The 22,709-nt window shown below is 46.7% G+C and overlaps 1 protein-coding gene across 1 annotated transcript in view; it reads left to right on the top strand.

The window, feature by feature from the left end:
- LOC142491288 (uncharacterized) overlaps positions 1 to 22,709 on the top strand; it is a 113,195-nt gene that overhangs the window by 72,548 nt on the left and 17,938 nt on the right. The window contains exons 4-13 of the mRNA XM_075593625.1: positions 601 to 721; positions 935 to 1,027; positions 6,983 to 7,143; positions 9,733 to 9,818; positions 10,975 to 11,058; positions 14,009 to 14,071; positions 14,731 to 14,808; positions 14,941 to 15,029; positions 15,754 to 15,790; positions 20,703 to 20,851. Of these exons, the coding sequence (XP_075449740.1) occupies positions 641 to 721; positions 935 to 1,027; positions 6,983 to 7,143; positions 9,733 to 9,818; positions 10,975 to 11,058; positions 14,009 to 14,071; positions 14,731 to 14,808; positions 14,941 to 15,029; positions 15,754 to 15,790; positions 20,703 to 20,851 (921 nt within the window). The 5' untranslated portion in view covers positions 601 to 640. The remainder of the gene's footprint in view (positions 1 to 600; positions 722 to 934; positions 1,028 to 6,982; positions 7,144 to 9,732; positions 9,819 to 10,974; positions 11,059 to 14,008; positions 14,072 to 14,730; positions 14,809 to 14,940; positions 15,030 to 15,753; positions 15,791 to 20,702; positions 20,852 to 22,709) is intronic.

Genomic DNA, 22,709 nt, shown 5'->3' on the forward strand with positions numbered 1-22,709 from the left:
TTTTTAAATATGTATTTGGGGGGTTATATATATTGGGGAGGTGGGGATTTTTTTGTATTGGGGGTGGGTTTTTTGGCATTTATTTTGTGGGGGGAATTGTGTGAAGGGGGGAAGGAATGAGTGTGAGGAGGGGGATTGAGTGAGTGGGGTAATTGATGGAGGGGGGGGGGAAGTGTGAGAGGAGAGAGGGGGGTGAGTGAGGAAAAGAGGGAGTAAGAGTGAGACGCAGGGGAGAGTGGGGTAATTGATGAAGGGGGGGGAGAGTGAGAGAAGAGACGGAGGGGAGAGAAATACATGGGAAGAGGGAGGGAAATAGAGGGAGCTCGAGAGGTGTGAAATGGGGCTGGGAACTCCGCTGATTGTGGGTGGGGGGGGGGGGGAAAGGGAAGCCCCGCTCATAACTTTAGACCCGGGCCCCGGGAAGTCTGTCTGCGGCCCTGATTTGTGTGGATTGTATTGTTGCACATATTAAAGGTAAAGCTTGTGCTGCAGCTTTACAAGGAGCGCTGCTGTTCGGGAGCCACAGAGCGGCCCGGTAACATTACTGACATTTATTTCAATTGTGTAGTAATAAAATGCGTTTATTGTGTGTTTTTGCAGGTCAGGCTCCGTCACTCCTACACGGGTTGCCCTAAATATTATGCAAGCCATGGAGGCCAGTGACTGCGCCCCGCTTCCTCTCAGGGCTATTGTGCAATGGGATCGAACGCAGATCCTCAGGGTGAGAACCCCATATTTATTTGAAGCAAATTCCTCAAGAACATCAATTGTTATAAATTAATATTATACTGTTTCCTCTAATGTAATTTTAACCCAGTCACTCACACTTTGCTAAATTGAAGACAAATTTGACACAAACACCATTACAAGAGACCAATCCATTGACACTTCAATATAATGACTTGTCTTCTCCACCCCTCCGTTATTCCTTCAGATGGCTGAGGCCTCCACCTCTCGGTACAAGGAGAGCAGACCCCTCTCCCCACTAGACGGAGTCCCCGTCTGCCTAAAAGAGGAGATTAAAGTGGTAAGCTGTCCATACTGTGCAATGGGTGGAACCTATGTGGCTAAGGTATTACTTTTAAAGGGATTTAAGATATCATGAAGTCGTCCTTGGAAAAGCCAGAACAAGAGTAGAGTTACCAGATTCACTCATCTCGGCCTTTTCTTCACTGTAATGTTGCACCAGGATTTGCCACGTTGTTGGACATGTAGATAAATCAGTTGCCCACCGCTGGGTATGTCCTCCCCCCCCCTTCCCCCCAGTAACTTAATAACTGAGGAAAAGATAAAGGACATTAACCTGCAAGATCATGATACGAGGACTCATGGGGCTGCAATTCATTGTTGGGGAACAACTTTTCTGGGCATGGTGGCCAAAAATTAATTGCTGTGCTGTGTGACTCTCAGCCAATGCAGGACAGTGACTCTCAGCCAGTGCAGGACAGTGACTCTCAGCCAATGCAGGACAGTGACTCTCAGCCAATGCAGGACAGTGACTCTCAGCCAGTGCAGGACAGTGACTCTCAGCCAGTGCAGGACAGTGACTCTCAGCCAGTGCAGGACAGTGACTCTCAGCCAATGCAGGACAGTGACTCTCAGCCAATGCAGGACAGTGACTCTCAGCCAGTGCAGGACAGTGACTCTCAGCCAGTGCAGGACAGTGACTCTCAGCCAATGCAGGACAGTGACTCTCAGCCAATGCAGGACAGTGACTCTCAGCCAATGCAGGACAGTGACTCTCAGCCAATGCAGGACAGTGACTCTCAGCCAGTGCAGGACAGTGACTCTCAGCCAGTGCAGGACAGGGACTCTCAGCCAATGCAGGACAGTGACTCTCAGCCAATGCAGGACAGTGACTCTCAGCCAGTGCAGGACAGGGACTCTCAGCCAATGCAGGACAGGGACTCTCAGCCAATGCAGGACACTGACTCTCAGCCAGAGCAGGACAGTGACTCTCAGCCAGTGCAGGACAGGGACTCTCAGCCAATGCAGGACACTGACTCTCAGCCAGTGCAGGACAGTGACTCGCAGCTAATGCAGGACAGTGACTCTCAGCCAGTGCAGGACACTGACTCTCAGCCAATGCAGGACAGTGACTCTCAGCCAATGCAGGACAGTGACTCTCAGCCAGTGCAGGACAGTGACTCTCAGCCAATGCAGGACAGTGACTCTCAGCCAGTGCAGGACAGTGACTCTCAGCCAATGCAGGACAGTGATTCTCAGCCCATGCAGGACAGTGACTCTCAGCCAATGCAGGACAGTGACTCTCAGCCAATGCAGGACAGTGATTCTCAGCCAGTGCAGGACACTGACTCTCAGCCAATGCAGGACAGTGACTCTCAGCCAATGCAGGACACTGACTCTCAGCCAATGCAGGACAGTGACTCTCAGCCAATGCAGGACAGGGACTCTCAGCCAATGCAGGACAGGGACTCTCAGCCAATGCAGGACAGTGACTCTCAGCCAGTGCAGGACACTGACTCTCAGCCAGTGCAGGACACTGACTCTCAGCCAGTGCAGGACAGTGACTCTCAGCCAATGCAGGACAGGGACTCTCAGCCAGTGTTGGACAGTGACTCTCAGCCAATGCAGGACACTGACTCTCAGCCAATGCAGGACAGTGATTCTCAGCCAATGCAGGACAGTGACTCTCAGCCAGTGCAGGACAGTGACTCTCAGCCAATGCAGGACAGTGACTCTCAGCCAGTGCAGGACAGTGACTCTCAGCCAGTGCAGGACAGTGACTCTCAGCCAGTGCAGGACAGTGACTCTCAGCCAATGCAGGACAGTGACTCTCAGCCAATGCAGGACTGTGACTCTCAGCCAATGCAGGACAGTGACTCTCAGCCAATGCAGGACAGTGACTCTCAGCCAATGCAGGACAGTGACTCTCAGCCAGTGCAGGACAGTGACTCTCAGCCAATGCAGGACAGTGACTCTCAGCCAATGCAGGACAGTGACTCTCAGCCAGTGCAGGACAGTGACTCTCAGCCAGTGCAGGACAGTGACTCTCAGCCAGTGCAGGACAGTGACTCTCAGCCAATGCAGGACAGTGACTCTCAGCCAGTGCAGGACAGTGACTCTCAGCCAATGCAGGACAGTGACTCTCAGCCAATGCAGGACACTGACTCTCAGCCAGTGCAGGACAGTGACTCTCAGCCAATGCAGGACAGTGACTCTCAGCCAGTGCAGGACAGTGACTCTCAGCCAATGCAGGACAGTGACTCTCAGCCAATGCAGGACAGTGACTCTCAGCCCATGCAGGACAGTGACTCTCAGCCAATGCAGGACAGTGACTCTCAGCCCATGCAGGACAGTGACTCTCAGCCAGTGCAGGACAGTGACTCTCAGCCAGTGCAGGACAGTGACTCTCAGCCAGTGCAGGACAGTGACTCTCAGCCAGTGCAGGACACTGACTCTCAGCCAGTGCAGGACACTGACTCTCAGCCAATGCAGGACAGTGACTCTCAGCCAGTGCAGGACAGTGACTCTCAGCCCATGCAGGACAGTGACTCTCAGCCAATGCAGGACAGTGACTCTCAGCCAATGCAGGACAGTGACTCTCAGCCAGTGCAGGACACTGACTCTCAGCCAGTGCAGGACACTGACTCTCAGCCAATGCAGGACAGTGACTCTCAGCCAGTGCAGGACAGTGACTCTCAGCCCATGCAGGACAGTGACTCTCAGCCAATGCAGGACAGTGACTCTCAGCCCATGCAGGACAGTGACTCTCAGCCAGTGCAGGACAGTGACTCTCAGCCAATGCAGGACAGTGACTCTCAGCCAATGCAGGACAGTGACTCTCAGCCAATGCAGGACAGTGACTCTCAGCCAATGCAGGACAGTGACTCTCAGCCAATGCAGGACAGTGACTCTCAGCCAGTGCAGGACAGTGACTCTCAGCCAATGCAGGACAGTGACTCTCAACCAGTGCAGGACACTGACTCTCAGCCAGTGCAGGACACTGACTCTCAGCCAGTGCAGGACAGTGACTCTCAGCCAATGCAGGACACTGACTCTCAGCCAATGCAGGACAGTGACTCTCAGCCAATGCAGGACAGTGACTCTCAGCCAATGCAGGACAGTGACTCTCAGCCAATGCAGGACAGTGACTCTCAGCCAATGCAGGACAGTGACTCTCAGCCAGTGCAGGACACTGACTCTCAGCCAGTGCAGGACAGTGACTCTCAGCCAGTGCAGGACACTGACTCTCAGCCAGTGCAGGACAGTGACTCTCAGCCAATGCAGGACAGTGACTCTCAGCCAGTGCAGGACAGTGACTCTCAGCCAGTGTTGGACAGTGACTCTCAGCCAATGCAGGACACTGACTCTCAGCCAATGCAGGACAGTGATTCTCAGCCAATGCAGGACAGTGACTCTCAGCCAGTGCAGGACAGTGACTCTCAGCCAATGCAGGACAGTGACTCTCAGCCAGTGCAGGACACTGACTCTCAGCCAATGCAGAACAGTGACTCTCAGCCAATGCAGGACAGTGATTCTCAGCCAATGCAGGACAGTGACTCTCAGCCAGTGCAGGACAGTGACTCTCAGCCAGTGCAGGACAGTGACTCTCAGCCAGTGCAGGACAGTGACTCTCAGCCAATGCAGGACACTGACTCTCAGCCAATGCAGGACAGTGACTCTCAGCCAATGCAGGACAGTGACTCTCAGCCAGTGCAGGACAGTGACTCTCAGCCAGTGCAGGACACTGACTCTCAGCCAATGCAGGACACTGACTCTCAGCCAATGCAGGACACTGACTCTCAGCCAGTGCAGGACAGTGACTCTCAGCCAATGCAGGACAGTGACTCTCAGCCAATGCAGGACAGTGACTCTCAGCCAATGCAGGACAGTGACTCTCAGCCAATGCAGGACACTGACTCTCAGCCAATGCAAGACAGTGACTCTCAGCCAATGCAGGACAGTGACTCTCAGCCAGTGCAGGACAGTGACTCTCAGCCAATGCAGGACAGTGACTCTCAGCCAATGCAGGACAGGGACTCTCAGCCAATGCAGGACAGTGACTCTCAGCCAATGCAGGACAGTGAGGGCTGCACATGTCATTTCAGGTGAATTAATCTCTGCTATTATTTGACATAATGAATAAAGGAAGCTTCCTATAATGTTTCTAAATCGTTCCTGTACGCCACATGCTAAACCAAGAAACCTAATACATCGCAAAACAAGATTTTTATTTTTTTATTTGAAGTCTTTTTCATAAATGATAAAGTTATTGCACTAAACCTAAGAGTATTTTCCTAACATTCATTCCCGTGTGGCTTCTTATGTAACATGTTGTCTAGTAACGACTATCCCATTGCAGCTTTTGGATGGATTGGGGCAAACATAAATTTGTCATCCGTTTTTTAATACCCAAGGGATAAAGGACTGCTCTTGTTTTACTTCCCAGAGTCCACCTCTTCAGGATATATTACCATTGAGCCACTGGTAGGACGAATGTCCCTGTAAGGCACAACTGTCATGGCCCATTTTTTTGTTTCCTGTGTAACCCTCAGACCCCCCCCCCCACCACACCTCCCGGTCGCAGATCAAACCCCCTAAGGCAGGGGAGCGCAAACTTTTTGTGCTGCGCCCCCCTGTCTCTCTGCCCCCCGGCTCTCGCGCCCCCCTGCCTTCCTTCAGCCGCGTCAGATGACGCTGCGTGGGCGTGTGACGTCAGGTCACATGGTGCCGCGGCGTCTATTGACGCCGCGTTGCCATGGCGACGCAACACAGGCGGCTGAATCCCGGTAAGTAAACAGTTGCAGGGGCCTCACGCGATCCCCCGGCATTTAATTTAAATGCCTGGGGGAAGAGCGCGGGGCCTCTGCAACTGCCCGCGCCCCCCCAGCACAATCTCCCGCCCCCCCTGGGGGTCGCGCCCCCCACTTTGCGCACCGCTGCCCTAAGGTGTGCTAAGGTCTGGCTACATGTGTCTAGGTGGTGCATAGCTGTGAGGAACAGGAGGGCCTGAGTCTCCCGCGATGGTATGGGGGACAACAGGGACAGATTTCTGGGGTACATGCCTTCATCTGGATCTAGTGGTGCAATACCTCCATCTCTGGCAAGTCCTATCATGGTAGGGTGAAATCCTTCCAGAGAACCCCCCTCTGGGGCGAGAGATTTCAGTCTCACACAGTCTCTTATAAAACAGCAGCAGCTTCTTTATTGCTCACAGCACACAGCAGAGTAGCAACAGCAACAAATCAGCATATGGTACAGCAGGTCTTCTCTCTCTCCAGACTGCACCCTTTCAGGATGGTCTGTGGGTTCTCACTGTTCCCTGCCACCACCCCAAGTCGCGGGCACTCAGGCTAGCTCTTCCCTCACCCCTAAGCAGGGTGAGGGGCACTGGTCCACCGTAGTTCTATCAACTCTACTCAGGGCCTGCCTGAGCTCCTCCAAATGTAATGCCTAACTCCACTCTCCAGCTCATTACTCGGAACTCTGCTAAGACTGAACAGGAACTAAATAGACTGCACTGCCCTTTATGACTTTGGCAGGCTCCTCCCCTATGTCTCTTGCCTTAGACACAGAGTCAGGGGGCCTACCTCCACCACTCAGGGCAGGGCTTGAAGCGGGGGAAACCCATGATAACTACTGGCATCCTGCCCTTAGCAGAACTTACACCAGTAGGAGGACAGACATATAGCCCAATTTCTTACCAGGGCTACACCTGGATTGGCCAATATTCTAAGATAAACATCACATGAACCCACTGATGCACATACCACCTACCCTGACCTTGTCCCAGGGTGCTAAATCCAGGATGGTCGTACTAATGGGTTTAAGTCAACGTAAAAATAATAATTTGGGGGTGTCATTGCTGTTTTACAAAGGGACACCCACAAAATAGTTTTTTTTCTCTCCATATTGCATCATTGTAATTGATAGTGTTGGTATGTGGATGTTCTTAAAGGTTCTTATACTTTGGGGTCACAGAAGAGTCGTGCATAGGCGTGGCTTTTTTTTCTTCTAGGTGCCTTACCATCAGAGGGCTGGAACTACATTCCTTGGGACGGAAACTGTGACGGAAGATGCCACCGTGACCAGAAAACTGAGGGAAGCTGGAGCTTTGATTATCGGTGTTTCCAATATGCATGAACTGGGTGTAGGTTACACTGGCTGCAACCCCAACAGGTACGAGCTGTGACATTAACCAATCACAGTGCTCCATTGTGCCTTGCCCAGACTCCTTATGTCACTATAACAGGTACAACAGACATGGGACAGTATTTTTCTCAGACAATTGTCATGGATACTCTAAAACCATGGGGGGTTATTTATCAAAGTCTCCCGGCTGCAAAACAGGGACAAAACGGGTACTGCCCCAGATTTATCAAGGAGAACATTGTTTCTGGATATATTTTGTGTATTTTTTGGTCCCGGTTTTGCAGATATGAGACTTTGATAAATGACCCCCCCCTTCTATGCAATGAATGGGGGTTCAACAATATGCATTTTTTTAATATAATAAATAAATAATAGGAAAAAAACAGGTTTTATGTATGTATGTATCTATGTATGTATGTACTGTATGTACTGTATGTATGTATGTATATACATGTTATGATACCTATGAGTTCCCGTTAAAAATAAATATGTAATAATGAAATAAAATAAGAGTCTTTTCAACGCGGAATGGGCCGCTTGGCCATGACGAAAATGCGGCCTGCCGGGGCAACTTACCGGCAGGGCATCTCGCACACACCCAACAAGAAGCTGCGCGCGCTCCCGCTCCCAGCCGCCCGGGACATTTAAAGATGACGCGTTAGAGCGACCCGTCTCGGCAGTGCACCGGTCCCGCCCGGGACATTTTAATGGTGCACTTAATATCAGTGTTGGCTTTTTTTCGGCCGCGGGACCGCATGCGGTGGGACATTGACACTCTGCGTGGTTAGGTGACCAAGCGGTGACGTGTGTGGCATTGGAGCACCAGTATCCCATATTACATACAGTACATGCAGCGACGGATTTGGAAATGTGCCGCCCCACGGCACTTACATGTGCTGGGTGCCTCCCTGCTGTCGCCCACCCCCTCCTTTCCGATTCGCAGCGCCAAATGATGCGGCGGACGTCACCAAAGTAACATCGTGCAGTGTCTCGTTGCCATGTTAACGCGGAGTCATGATGTCATTTGACGCAACAACGGCACGTTGGCATGGCAGCGAAACGTCGTGCAACACCCGCTACGTCATCTGGTGCTGCGAATCGGAGGGAGGAGGGCGGCAGAAAAGAGACAGCAAGGAGGCGCCCGGCACATGTAAGTGACTTCCCACCAGGCCTGATAGGCCCGAGAGCGCGGGAAATGTAAATAGGGGCAGACATTTTTGCTGCCCTAAGCCTGGGCCCAATGGGAAATCTGCCACTGAGTACATGTATGTTGCACTGTTCCCTCCCCCCCACCCCCCTCTGGGAGATTACACAGTCTATGCTGCCTAGTATGTGGTGCAATACCTGTTTGGAGCAGGAGAGCTGCGGTAGGGTGGGGTTCAGGATCAGGGCAGGCTTAGGTTCTTTCTCTGGTTCTTTCTTTTTGGTGTTCAGCGCCTCCAGCTGTAGTGGGTTCCAGGGTATCCAGAAATCCGCCCCCACTACTGCACTCTTTCCCCCTCAACCCAAGGACTGATACTCAGACTGAGGTACTGTATATTAGAACAGGATCTTTCTTCACTGGAGCAGCAAGCAGACTGAAGATTAAATTTGTTATTCCCCTAATTAAGACAGGAGGGGTGGGCTCATGGTCTATACCTATTCTGATAGGCTTACACAGGCCATGAGTCATCACCTTACTCTTGTCCATCATAGAGGAACAAGGGTGGGGCACAAACCCATATGATTAACCTATTACTGCCTGCAGATAACAGGACTTGCATAACATGGTGGGGAAAGAAAGGCAGAATAGACATACCCTGTTACATGTACTTATTTATGCTTTATAAGACATACAATGCAAAATGTAACATTCAAAGGAATACTTTAGGAGGACGCTACCTTATGTTGCTCCTCACTAGTTTCTATGGGCAGATAAAACCATATTGTAATATAAACCAGCCATCTTATCTCAGGGATATATTAATATATCTTATATAAGAGATGGGGATAGGTACTTTACAGGGCTTTTGCTATACACGTGAGAATAAGGGGAGGGCAACTTTTGCTGCTGCGCCCCCCCTGCCTTTACCCTTCTGTTGCTTACGCCCCCCCTTATCTTGAGGCGGCGTCACGTGACCCCCAGCGTCATTTGACGCATGTGACATCACGTCACATGACGCCAGCAGCGTGAAGGTAAGTTTAGAGTTGCAGAGGCCTCACGAGATCCTTCGGCATTTAATTTAAATGTCTTGGCGAAGAGGGCTGGGCCTCTGCAACACCGTGCCCCCCCCCCCCCCCCCACAGAAAAATCTCGCACCCCCCACTTTGCTCACCCCTGCCTTAGGCACAGGGAGATAAAGTGACTTGTCAAGGTTACTAGGAGCTGACACCGGGAATTGAATCCGGTTCCCCTACTTCAAACTCAGTGTGGTTATCAGAGTCAGCGCCATTACTCACCGGGCCGCTCCTTCAGCCTGTTGTGACTGGACTTCTTGCTCTTGTTGGTTAATGTACATGTGTTCCCATTACTCACCTGTGTTAGTTCAGACAGACCAGGCTCTCTCATGATGAGACTGGGCACCTGGATTCTGCCTGAGCACAGTAACTGGATGCTGATGCTTTCTGTGGTTTTAGGCTGCACGGCACTGCCAGGAATCCATACAACCCCCATCACTACCCCGGCGGCAGTTCCAGTGGATCCGCAGTGGCTGTAGCTTCAGGTAAAAGCTGAGCATTCTCCAAGATTAACACATCGTATCAGGCGACGGTGGTGGTGATACCGAGAAATCGGGAAAGGTGGCAATGTAAACAGAGAAAAGAATCTCAAATATTTTCCTTATTCATGACGGATTCATAACCTTTTCACCTCTTATCTCATAAGATGGCTGCTTTCATGGTCTCCCTGCCTGCAAGGCTTCATTTGCAATAGAAAGTTCATAACCATTGGATACCCCCGTAGTCATACAGGAGGAGAAGGTATATTGGGCAGCTGGACAGGTGAAGCTATTGCACAATGAACCATGTCCAGTTTTGCGGACAGGGCGGTGAAACTCTTCCCTCTGAATGGGGATTGATTTGACTGCTGAACCAAAAACACTTGTCAGAGCCCTGTGTTTTCTTGCTATCCCAGGGGATTCAACGTTTTTACCTGGAATGTGCGCAGTCCCACCTATTTTATTTGGTTCACATACACAATGTAGTTCGTACATAGCATTTACCTCTGGGAGTTACGGGCATCCTACTTGTTTGCACCAGTACCTGACTAAAAAATAATTTTTGCCCTATGGACCTTTTCCTTGATAACACGGTGCAATCTTTGTGCTCGAGTGTTCCAGTTGAGAGACTTATTGGGGTATATGCATCCAGGTGACAATGGTGCAATTTTGAGGTAAAAGAAACTGCCCTAGTATCAAAGAAAAAAATCCTATTGATTTAAATGGGTTTTTTTTGTCCTATGATACATATGGTGCAATATTTTGGCCTTAGCATTGCACCGTTTTTGCCTGGATACATATGCCCCATAGATATATAACTCCTTAAGTGATGCTCAGGAGTCTGGAACAAACTAGAATAGGTGCAAAGGTTTGGACCCGTGTGCTCTAGAAGTTCACAGCATATATCAGGGGTTATGTATCAATGCAAAAGTGCAGCAATTCAGAGGAAAAGGAACCAATAAGGAACCCATGTTACCGAAAGTTCCGGAATGTTCTTCTTTGATACATACTGTACTCCACTGGCATCTGTATCGCCAACACTCTGCAGTCTAGTTACTAAAGTCTCCCTGCGTTGCCCAGCCGGGGAGACTCCAGTACAGGACGTGGTGGGAAAGTGTGATCACTTTAGCCACGTGTAATTGGCCTCCATTTGTGGTTTCAGGTCTGTGCCCTCTGGCCCTTGGGACGGACTCAGGCGGCTCTGTCAGAGTTCCTGCGTCTTTCTGCGGATTGGTGGGTCTGAAAGGTACGGTGTGGCCAATGTTAATCCCAAAACTCGTGGCACAGATTAAAGGCGGGATGCGCCACGTCGTAACATGTAGCCTTGAATGTTTACAGATGAATACACACAATATGGGAGCTATTCAAGATGAGGGGCTACAGCCACAAAATGTTGCTGGGACTGGAATAGACCCATATGTGTCTTCCTGCGGTGGCAGGTGTCTTGTGGAATTACACCGCTTGGCACTGTAAATATGGGCCTACATGTACAATTCAATGGTTAAGATGGTTATTTTCTTCACATGAGTTAGCAGGCAGCCATCTTTGATCCGCGTTTTCATTTTTGACATGGAAGGTACTGGAAAGGCTGAAGTGAAGATTGATTTCTAATATTTCTGACTTCTGCTCTTTCTTGCTTCTGCCATGTGCTGCGTACTAATAAATCACGTGAAGAAACCCGTGGGCAGGGGGCTGTAAGAGACATGTGCAGAGGTACAACCAGGGAGAGAGATTTGGGGACATGAAACCATGGGGTTTATTCAGCCCGTAGCTTAAGCAATACTTTTTTTATTTCAAACATTTTTATTGTTTTCTGACAGGGGTACATTCACATCACATGGTTGTTTATAGACAGTAAACTTAATTAACATATACATTTAAAAGTGAACAACCCGAAGCATCTCAAGGTTGATTGATCGAGAAGAGGCGATCTGCCCCTAGTATTTTGTAACCTCCTATGCATTTAGATTCTACTATGTAGATCCCGTCCGGGAGAATTAACAGTTTTAGGAGGATCTTAGATCAAACCCCTTATATTAGTACTGTAAAGGATAGGCAGAGAGAGAGAGGGGGAGAAGAGAGAAGAACAGAAGAAGGGGGGAGAGAGGGGATAGGAACGGGGAGAGCTAAGGGAAGGGGTGTAGTTGTCCTCCCCTCCACCTTGTCAAAAGACCCTGAGTAGACATGAACTCCCCCTTAGAGGGGTTAGTGGTCTAATGCAGAGTCCAACTGAAGCATCCATATCTCATTTTTAATCTCTTTAATTATAAGGCCACTGTGCCCAAACTTTCTCATATTGTACTATATTCTGTTTCAGGAGCGCCGATAGGTATTCCATAAGCTTGACCTCGCTTACCTTGCGAAGGACCATTTGCTTAGAAGGGGGTTTAATCTTTTTCCAATTAGCTGCTATTGAGCAGCGAGCCGCAGTCAGAATGAACGAGGCCAGGCTTAAGCAATACTTTTAAAGAAGCACACAAATAAACAAACATCCTATCCCTGTGTAAGGGCTAACTCACTTTCCCAGTCCCGCTCTGCAGGGCTGGGAGGATAGGCCTCTTTCCAACCTATAACTCTAAAGTCCAATGCGTTACCTGTAAGCAGGGGGCCCTTTATGTCAGTCTCTGGGTCTGGGTTGGTGTCCGCTGTGGGGCTACCCGCTGGCGGGTTCTAGGGTCCGCTGTGCCCTGGGTCTGGTTCCTGCGGATCTTGCTGGCAGCACAGTCTTGTGCTCGAGACCACTTGTTCCTGAGAATCTCTTCTGGCACCACAGTCCCCCTGTGCTCAAGAGATCTCTCCTGCAGTGTAAGCAGGAGGTGTTTTCTACCTGTCTGATGAGCCAGGTGGAGACTGGTTAATTGTCTCTAGCTGCAATTAACCAGCTCTCTGCTGGATTCCTCAGACTTTCTATTTAAGACTACAGGCTTTCTATTTAAGCCCTTTTAGACCGGGGTTAATGTCATCCATTTTGTCTATTGTCTGCATAAATGTTGGAATGAGAAATGAGGTTTGAAAGACACACATTTTTTCTTCTTTCTTTTGCTCCTACGTTTTTTTAGTGATAATAAGCTTTCAGCTAACCACAAAACCTTCCATATATAAATACACCCTTCCCAGAAATCAACGTATATAGAGGAAAGGTCACTAGCTGGCATAATAACTTTGTAGCTGATTCAATTAATTTTTGGTATAAATCTTACAGTTTTGTTATTAACTCAATGTTCTCATATTCATATTTTGTTTATCTTATACGCTTATGTAATGACGCACAGGCCACCTCATTAAGGGGGCGTTGGCTTAGTATTTTGGTATAAATATGTCTTGTAGGCCATATTTCTGCAGGAGAGATTTTGTGTTGAAGCTTTTCTCCTGTGTGTGTGTGTGTGTGCGCACCCATACGCAATAAACTCATTTGTCATTTTGCAATTTAACCCTCAGATTTGTTTCTTTATTCACGCTTTTCATATTCTTAACAATAAACTTCTTAAACTACGGAAACCCAGAGGAAGAGGCTTGTTGGGTTTATAATCTTAAAAAGCCCTCATGCTGGTTCATTCACATTGACCGTACATCTGAGGCGGGGAGTTGCTAGGTCTCCAAGATTTGTGTGGAACAACATCTATGAAGAACTCTCCTGTGGGTCAGTTAAAAGGCACCTCAACCTGTAACTAACCCATATTTTACAGGAACAACCCCCTATTGTCCCATATTTACTACACGGTGCTATTTCATAGAACTGGAAGACACCGTGCGGTGCATTGAAGTGACCGATAAGATGAATGGTATGACCCATACTGGTCTATTTGTAGAGATGTCGCTGTACTGTTTGAAAATACAGATGTAGTAAGACTCGCTGTCTGACGAAAACGCAAAAGTCCACGGCGCCGGAGACGGTGCCAGCCGCGATCACGCTGCTTTGGATTGGGATCCCCCACAGCACTAACCCTCCTGTGCCACGGCCCACCGCGGACTGCGGCTGGCAGCGGCCGCCGGAGACAGTAAGGTTAACTACATCTGTATGTTTGATACACACAGAAAACGTCTGGTCCAAGATACCCAAGCATGTCTAATCTCTCTTGGACTGAGTCTCAATCATTTGTAGAATTTAAGGGACGCTCGCTCTAAGTGATGTGAGATTAAATGTTGTGTAATGGATTATATATTGAACAGCTCCGTTTTATGCTTGTCTTGTGTAGGTACCTTTGGTCGTATCAGCGCTCACGGATCCATTCCGATCACTCACTCCGTGCTCAGTGTGGGTAAGAGGCCTTCCTGAAGCTGGTTTGGTATACAGAGCTCTGACTGATGTTTCAGGGCTGTACATGCTTCTGGTTGATGGATGAAGGCATGCCAACAGCAAACAATATCTTTGTATAAATGTTTGTCACCTACAACCCTCAGCAACAGGGATGGCCTACTCCAGACCAAAAAGTCTCAAACTGCAAAGCCGGTATAACCAACCTAACACTGATGAGACCCACAAGGTTAAAACAAGTCTGTCTGTGAGATGGTTTATTGGCTTTGCATCTCATCCCAGGCTATGTTTAAAAGCTGTGTTTAAAGCAGCAAGCATAGGCTTAAGGGTTTTCCATGTAATAATGGACATGAGACAAAAGGTGGCACTGTGCTTTTTTGCATGACATCTCCCAGAATACCTTGGTGCAGTGGAAGCACTGTATGTTAGGTGATAATGGTGAAATGCAGGGTTGCAGGTATATATATATATATATATATATATATATATATATATATATATATATATATATATATATATATACACACAAACCAAAGATGGTCCTGTAGCCTTAATGGGGTGGGATGTCCCACTTATCTCTTTGACAGTGAATAGTTGAAGTACTCTAATCATGAGGTTATTGTGCCTCCTACTGTTGAAATACATAACGGTTCTTTCCAACAGGTCCAATCTGTGCCTCTGTCTTGGATACGGCTCTTGCATACACCATGCTGGCAGGACCAGATCCTCTCTATCCATACGGTGAGCTACCACCTTGTCTATGGAACCAAACTGTCTGCTTGCTTAGTATGGTCCGTATTAGCTGAGATGTCATTCATCTGTTAAGTTGCCGCCGCTGCTGCTGACCCCAGAACTTGATATTCTCCTGCACAGGGTTAGTGCAGCCACCTCTGATGTTGGATGGAATGTCCAGCCCGGGCCTGCATGGCCTGAAGTTGGCGGTTGACTGGACATTCTTTAAGGTGCAGTAATGCATTATAATGATCACTTTGGCTTCGTAGGCTAGCGTCCCAGCAGAGGAGGTGGAAGCCAACACAGTAAAGCAATGGAAAAATGCTTAGGATAGACATACGGCTAAGCCATGGATCACGGAGGTTCTGAGGTTTTACAACAGGTAGGATAATGGGTAGACTCTGAGGAATGCACCAAGTGGTCCTTATCTGCTAGCTCCGATTCTATGTTTTTATTGTACTATGTAAAAGGAAGACCCAGCACATTAAAAAAAAGGAGTTTGCTAAATGCTCCCATGGAGTTTGAGAGAAGCAGGTAGTTGAAAGTGTTGATTGTGCTTGCTAGTAATCAGGCACATAGAGTATGTACAGCAATCTCTTCCCGGCACCAAGCGGATAGCACCGAGTATGTCCTTGTGTCTCTGTGACTCACGGCTCAACTGGATTTGTTTTATGAGGTTTGCTTATTTGAATAAAGAACAGGATTGTGTGACACTCAGTAACTTTGTAACCAACCTATGGTGCAGTAAGTGTGCATCATTAAAAAGACTTGAAATGTCTTTGACAATGGTTACAAAGTTATTGAGTGCCACGCGACCCTGTTCTTTATTGAACTGTATGATTTGTGCTGGGATTCCCACCTTTCCGGTTAGACCAACGACCAACATTTTGAAAAATAGTGGAGTGCGCCTGCCATCTTCGGATCGTTTGCTTATTTGCCTCTTTCTTACTCCAGATGTGTGACGCAGATGTACTAGAGACCTGTCAGAAAGGTGAGTCGTGTTTATTTACCGCCCGGTCTGCTTGCTTAGCTAAATATCAGCGTTTTTCCGAACACTAGTGAGCCGTTTACTCTTAATGACATCTCAATCCCTGTGCGCGGTTTCCATCTCTTCAGGCAAACTGTGCAGTTCACATGTGGTTTTAGTGCCGTTCTGTAACGCGCTCTGTTGAGAAAGGGGCAAAATCTCTGCAAGACAATGTAACCCGTTTTATCCAAGGGAAAATCCCCAGTTTGGTCCTAATCACTCAGCGATCTTCGTCTGGTCCAAGGGGCGCTCAATTCCAGTCCTCAAGACACCTCCTCCCCCAAACAGGTCAGGTGGTAAGGATATCCCAGCTTCAGCACAGGTGGCTCGAGCCACTGATTGAGCCCCCTGTGCTGAATCTGTGATATCCTTAAAACCTGATGTGTTGTAGAGGGCGGGGGGTTCTTGAGGACTTGACTTGAGCGCCCCTAGTCTAGTCCTTGCTTCAAAATGTGTGACGGTTGTTGTACAAAGCCAGAAGTGGTTGGAAGATGTACATGTAGCCACCTGACCTATTAGGAGGCAATTCTTAGCCAGGTTGGGCTTTTATAAATCATCAGAGTATAATTTGAAAAACACACAATCCCAGCAAGCTCTAACACCAGAACCCACCGCATCATATATATGTGTCAAAAGGAGTGCTACCAAGCGTGACCAAATGTATGCAACAAAACTACCCAATGTTACATCCAGTGTGACAGAAACATAGTTAAATACTTCACTGTTAGTATTCTCATGAGTAAGGGTCGTTTAGTTAAACTCTTTGGCCAACACGTTATAAGCCTCCAGCCACGTCACGGCATGACCAGTATATGCAGGTCCTAACACTACCTGTGAGTATTCTCATTTACCTCTGCAGTGGAGGGAGAATGGCCTTAATAGACCCGTCCCTTATTCATCAGAATACTAACATTGAAGTATGTAACTATGTATCTTGTCACATTGGATGTAGCATTGGGTATCTGTGTCTATAATTTGAAAACCTGCCTTAGGTCCAGATCCTGCGTTATTGACTTAACGAGGAGTTAACCCGAGTTCATGCACTGTTAAGGGCCATGCGGTATCTTTCAAGCTCACTAACCCAGTGTTTAATGCGGTGTTCAGCCGTAACTGGCCCTAACGTTAGCTACATGCTAATGATTCCTCTGAACAACGCCTATCCACAGAACTCCATTATAGTAACCGCAGAGATTTAACAATGCGTCATACCTAAAGGGGACGAGAGAGATTCTCTCATATCTCAGGGTCTTGAGGGAGATCCCGTCCACTTTAGATCAGACCGGTGTAACACGAGCCATGTTAATTGAAGCCACTGTAAGGCGGTGCTAGCTTAATTTGCCCTTAAGCCTGTGCTAATGAGATTTGTTTTTGCATATAATTAGCGTTGTGGTTCAGCGTTAACCTCAGGGAACATAACATCCGTTACTGATTTTGATAAGAATACACAATGAGCATTGACTTAACAGAGCCCTGTGGAGCTGGGCCTTAGATGGGCATTTTCGGGTAGCATTCATTTCGTGGCAACCCTATTTAAATCTCTTGAGTAGCTAAGGGGCTAATGCCAGAAGGGAATGTAGGAGATCCATGGATGAGCAAATAAATCAGTACTATCGCTGTGCAGAACATCCTGACACTAGGGACGGTGAGAATCCTACACACGGGGCTTCTCACGGTTTACTTCTCATTTGAAATGTTCTTGTAAACTTTGTGCCAAACAACTACATAAATTGATACATGCCACCAAATGAGAGACGTGCATCTGGCATCAAGAGGGGTAAGAAATGATAGTACGGTTCTATAACAGTAATATGCTTCAATGCAGGAGAGGGTCATTCCTTTCAACAAACGGGCAGTTGTTCAGTTACCAAAGGTTTGTGGTTTGTGGGGCCTCGTGCCGCCGAAATAGAATACGCACAAAACTGCTATTCTGAATGCACGGGTTTTAGCTTTTTTTTCACCATAGAAATAGATCATTACGATTGTTGAGAACCAGATTACACTGAGATTAGAGTTAGGAAACAGAAAGTGTGAGCGGATGGTCTCTTTAGAGTCAGAGATTGCTGATCTGAAGAGGAAACTTGCAATATTGAGGGACATTGACAATCTTGAAAGGGGTTTAAAGCTCACTGAGCAGGCCCTTGCTTCGACTAGTGGTGCAGATGGTGGGGATGTGAGTAGCTGGGAAGTAGCTGGGTAACAGTTAGAAGGGGAAGCAGGGGCAATAGGAAGAGGCAGGCCAGTTCTGAGCTGACCCATCCCAATAGATTTGCCATGTTGAGTGAAGATATTGGGAGTGTCAGGGCAGAAATGGCAAGGCTGGGGGAGACTGATTCCTCTAGCAGCCAGGGGAATAGTTCCTCCAGCACAGGGGGGACTCAGGATGCTCAGATACCAAGAAAGATTGTGGTGGTAGGGGACTCCATTATTAGGATGGCAGATAGGGCAATCTGTTGCCAACTGTAGGTCATCTGTTGACGGCATGAACCGAAAAGTTTGTTGTCTCCCGGGTGCTTGGGTTCAGCACATTGTGGATCGGGTACAGATTGTTGGGAGGGGCTTGGATTGACCAGGCGGTCTTGGTACATGTTGGCACCAATGACAAAGTTAGAGAAAGATGGAGGGTCCTAAAAAATGATTTGAGGGATCTAGGCCAAAATCTTAAGGCAAGGACCTCCAAGGTAGTATTTTCTGAAATACTATCAGTGCCATGCGTTACCGCAGGGAGACAGTCAGAGATTAGGGAGGTTAATGCATGGCTAAGAAAGTGGTGTAGGAAGGAGGGTTTTGTTTTTTTAGAGCACTGGGACTCCTTTTCGGAGAGGTGCCATCTTTATTCTAGGGACGGATTGCACCTCAATGAGATGTGAGATGGGTAGGCAGATTATTGGAGATAAGGAAAAAGCAGAGGTGTTAAACAAATTCTTTGCCTCTGTGTTTACCAGGGAAGACTCAATCTCAATAGTAGTGCTGTAGGAGGAAACCACAACCTCTATATTAACGAACAATTGGTTAACTGAGGAAGAAGTTCATAGGCGGCTTGAAAAAAATTAAGTAAATAAGGTACCTGGCGCCGATGGCATACATCCAAGAGTTCTCAAGGAGCTACTGTACGTTCAGTAATAGCCAAACCATTACATTTAATATTCAAGGACTCCATTTTCACAAGCTCAGTACCACAAGATTGGCGTAAAACATATGTTGTGCCTATATTTAAAAGGGAGCTAGATCACAACCGGGAAATTAGACCTGCAAGCCTGACTTCAATAGTAGGGAAACTACTTGAAGGTTTAATACGGGTTAATATTCAGGAATACCTAATGGAAAACAAAATTATTAGTAATAGTCAGCATGGATTTATGAAAGATAGATCTTGCCAAACTAACCTTATTTGTTTCTTTGAGGAGGTAAGTAGGAATTTAAACAAGGGTAATGCAGTTGATGTGGTCTACTTAGATTTTGCAAAGCCTTTTGATACGGTTCCACACAAGAGGTTGTTGTACAAAATAAAGCAAAATGTACTCCGTAAAAATATATGCACCTGGATTGAAAACTGGTTGAAGGATAGACAACAGAGGGTTGTCATAAATGGAACTTTTTCAGGTTGGGCTAAGGTCGTGAGTGGATTACCTCAGGGATCGTTTCTGGGACCCCTGATTTTTAACTTGTTTATTAATGACCTTGAGGTTGATATCTAGAGCAAAGTCTCCATCAATACTAAATTGTGTAAGGTAGTAGAATTAGAGCAGGATGTAATTTCTCCAGAAGGACTTGGAGAGACTGGAAACTTGGGCAGGTAAATGGCAGATGAGGTTTAATACAGATAAATGTAAGGTTATGCATTTGGGATGCAAGAATAAACAGACGACTAACAAATTAAATGGGGATAAATTGGGGGAATCCTTGATGGAGAAGGATTTAGGAGTGCTTGAAGACAGCAGGCTTAGCAATAGTGCCCAAAGTCATGCAAAGTCATGTAGCTGCAAAGGCAAACAAGATCTTATCTTGCATAAAATGGGCAATGGATGGAAGGGAAGTAAACATAATTATGCCCCTATACAAAGCATTAGTAAGACCACACCTTGAATATGGAGTACAATTTTGGGCTCCACTCTTTAGAAAATATATTATGGAAATAGAGAGAGTGCAGAGAAGAGCCACCAAATTAATAAAGGTGATGGACAATCTAATTTATGAGGAAAGGCTAGCTAAATTAGATTTACAGTATTTACATTACAAAAAATGCGTCTAAGAGGGGATATGATAACTATATACATATGATAACTATTCATCCCAAGGGCAGTACAGAAGACACTGGGTCATCCCTTAAAGTTGGAGGAAAGGAGATTTCACCAGCAACAAAAGAAAATGGTTCTTTACAGTAAGGGCAGTTAAAATGTGGAATTCATTACCCATGGAGACTGGGATGGCAGATACAATAGATTTTTTTTTATTTTTTAAAAGGTTGGACATCTTTTTAGAAAGGAAAGGTACAGTATACAGAGATATACCAAATAAATATACATGGGAAGGATGTTGATCCAGAGAGTAATCTGATTGCCAATTCTTGGAGTCAGGAAGGAATTTATTTCCCCCTTATGAGATATCTTTGGATGATATATCACTGGAGTTTTTTGTTTCTGGATCAATAAGTAAGTATAGATATAGGATAAAGTATCTGTGTTCTAATTTTAGCATAGGTTGAACTTGATGGACGCATGTCTTTTTTAACCTCATCTACTATGTAACGATGTAATACTATTTAATACTATGTAACTATGTAACTGTGAAACTTGCTCAGTATCTTGTGAAGATATTGAATTATTTTGGCTGTGTTCCCTCTGCCCGTGTCTTTCTGTTCATCTTTCTTCTCATGTAGCTGTGGAGTATTTGAAGAGCATGGGAGCTACAATTGTAGACATTTCCATCCCAGAACTGGACCGGATTAGCACAGCTTTCTTCATCAGTTATATGGCTGAATCTTGGGAGTTCATGCAGCAGGACTACAATGAACACTTCAACGAGATGGTAAGAGGGGCCCAAACACACGTGTTCCTAAGAGGGGGGATTTGGGGTGGTGATGAAGGGAAGGCCTTTCTCATTCAAACTCGTATTTATCAAACCAAACGTTGTGTAATTCTGCGGCGGGGGAGAAAGGCAAAACATTCAGTTGAGGTCGCTAGATTAAAAAAAAAGTTAAGATATGTCCTGTTGCTGTAACAGATTGAAGAAGTTTTCCTTAAAGCAGCACAGATAGATTGTAAACACAATATTAGTCCTCCCTCGATACTGTGTCCCCCATCCTTGAAGAATGGGATGCAGTATTCCCACCCTGACTCCATGTGACTGTGAGACTTTGCTCCAGTTATTTGTAACACGAATCTGGGTGCATTCTGGTTAGTAATCGTGCCGTATCACCAAGTAAAGGCAGAGACTTGGAATACCAGAGCTAGTCTTTGGTCCATAAAAGCATAACGAAGAATGTAATAATAAACCTGAAATTAAACTATTTCTACATATACGCATACTGGGATACGGATGTGATGAAAGCATGCACGCCAGTTGGTACTGTACTTGTATACCAGTATTTAATGCGAAAAGTTCAATGATGTGGGGGTGGAATAAATCCTAAGTATGACATTGGGGTGGTAGTTTAACGTGTATAACATGGCTCTTCAACTGGCAGCCAGTGGGTCAAATCCGGCCAACGGGGTCCTTGATGTCGCCCTTGAGCCCTTTGTCCCTGGTAATTTCATACCAGTTGCTAAAGTATCCAAGTGCAATATTGCACACAAGCTCACATATAGAATTGGGGAATGTAAATGTATAGGATACACGTTATAAATGCTTACAAAATGTTTAAATAAATAAATTTTTATTGCATCACACGTGAAATTACAATAAGCGTGTGTGACCCGTCTACTGCTAAATCTTCTGTGATCTGGCCCTTAGGATATACTGGTTGAAGAGCTCAGGTTTGCAACCTCAGAGTTCAACAATTGCAGGTCATCGGTGGTCCTGCCAACGTGCTGTGTTTATTCTGGAAAATGATCTGTAACTCCTCATTAATACTATACAAACCTGAACGTTTCAGGAAGAGGGAACAGCGTGAAGAGCAGTGATTGAATGGCAATGTTATGTGGGGCAGCCGAGTACCATTATTTTGTCTTACACTTCTGTTTTTTTTTTTTTGATAAATGCATCAAAAGATTTTCTTTGAAGTCTTTCTGGCAATGAAATGGCTAATGTCTGTCCGACCACTGATAACGAGAGTGATATCAGAACACTTTCATCTGCTGTATCCAGGCGGAGGTCCTCCCACCCCTGGTTGCCCACCACGAACTTGAGGAATTGTACATTTTGCGCTAAAAGATATAGGGCGCTTCCAAATGTGCAAAATAAAAGATAAGAAAGTGATAGTGTGATCTGAGCCAGTCGGTGCTCAACTCATGTCCTCAAGCCCCCATAACAGGTCCCTGCTTCAGCACAGGTAGCTCAGTTGCTCTAATTGAGCCACCTGTGCTGAAGCTGGGATATCCTGAAAACCTGACCTGTTGGGGGTTTGGGAGAGAGGGGGGGGGGAAGCACCCCTGATCTAAATGATCTATATTAAAGTAAGTAGGAAACATTAAAATGGGACCGTAATGTCACTTTGTATACACTGTGCTTCTCAACCGAAAATAAACTGTCCACTTGGGAGGGCAACTGTGTAGAATATAACGAGAGGAAGACAAACAGCATAAAAGTTCCAGAACCTGTGAGATAAACGCAAAGGTCCGCCTGTATGTGAGCGCGGAGAGAGTTCTGTTTTTCATCTCGCAAATGTTGGAACGACTACACATTATATTTTTCTCTCTTTATATTCCACACGGATGCGCTTCTCTCT

The sequence above is a fragment of the Ascaphus truei genome, chromosome 3 (assembly GCF_040206685.1).
Source record: "Ascaphus truei isolate aAscTru1 chromosome 3, aAscTru1.hap1, whole genome shotgun sequence".
In the NCBI taxonomy this organism is placed as follows: domain Eukaryota; kingdom Metazoa; phylum Chordata; class Amphibia; order Anura; family Ascaphidae; genus Ascaphus; species Ascaphus truei.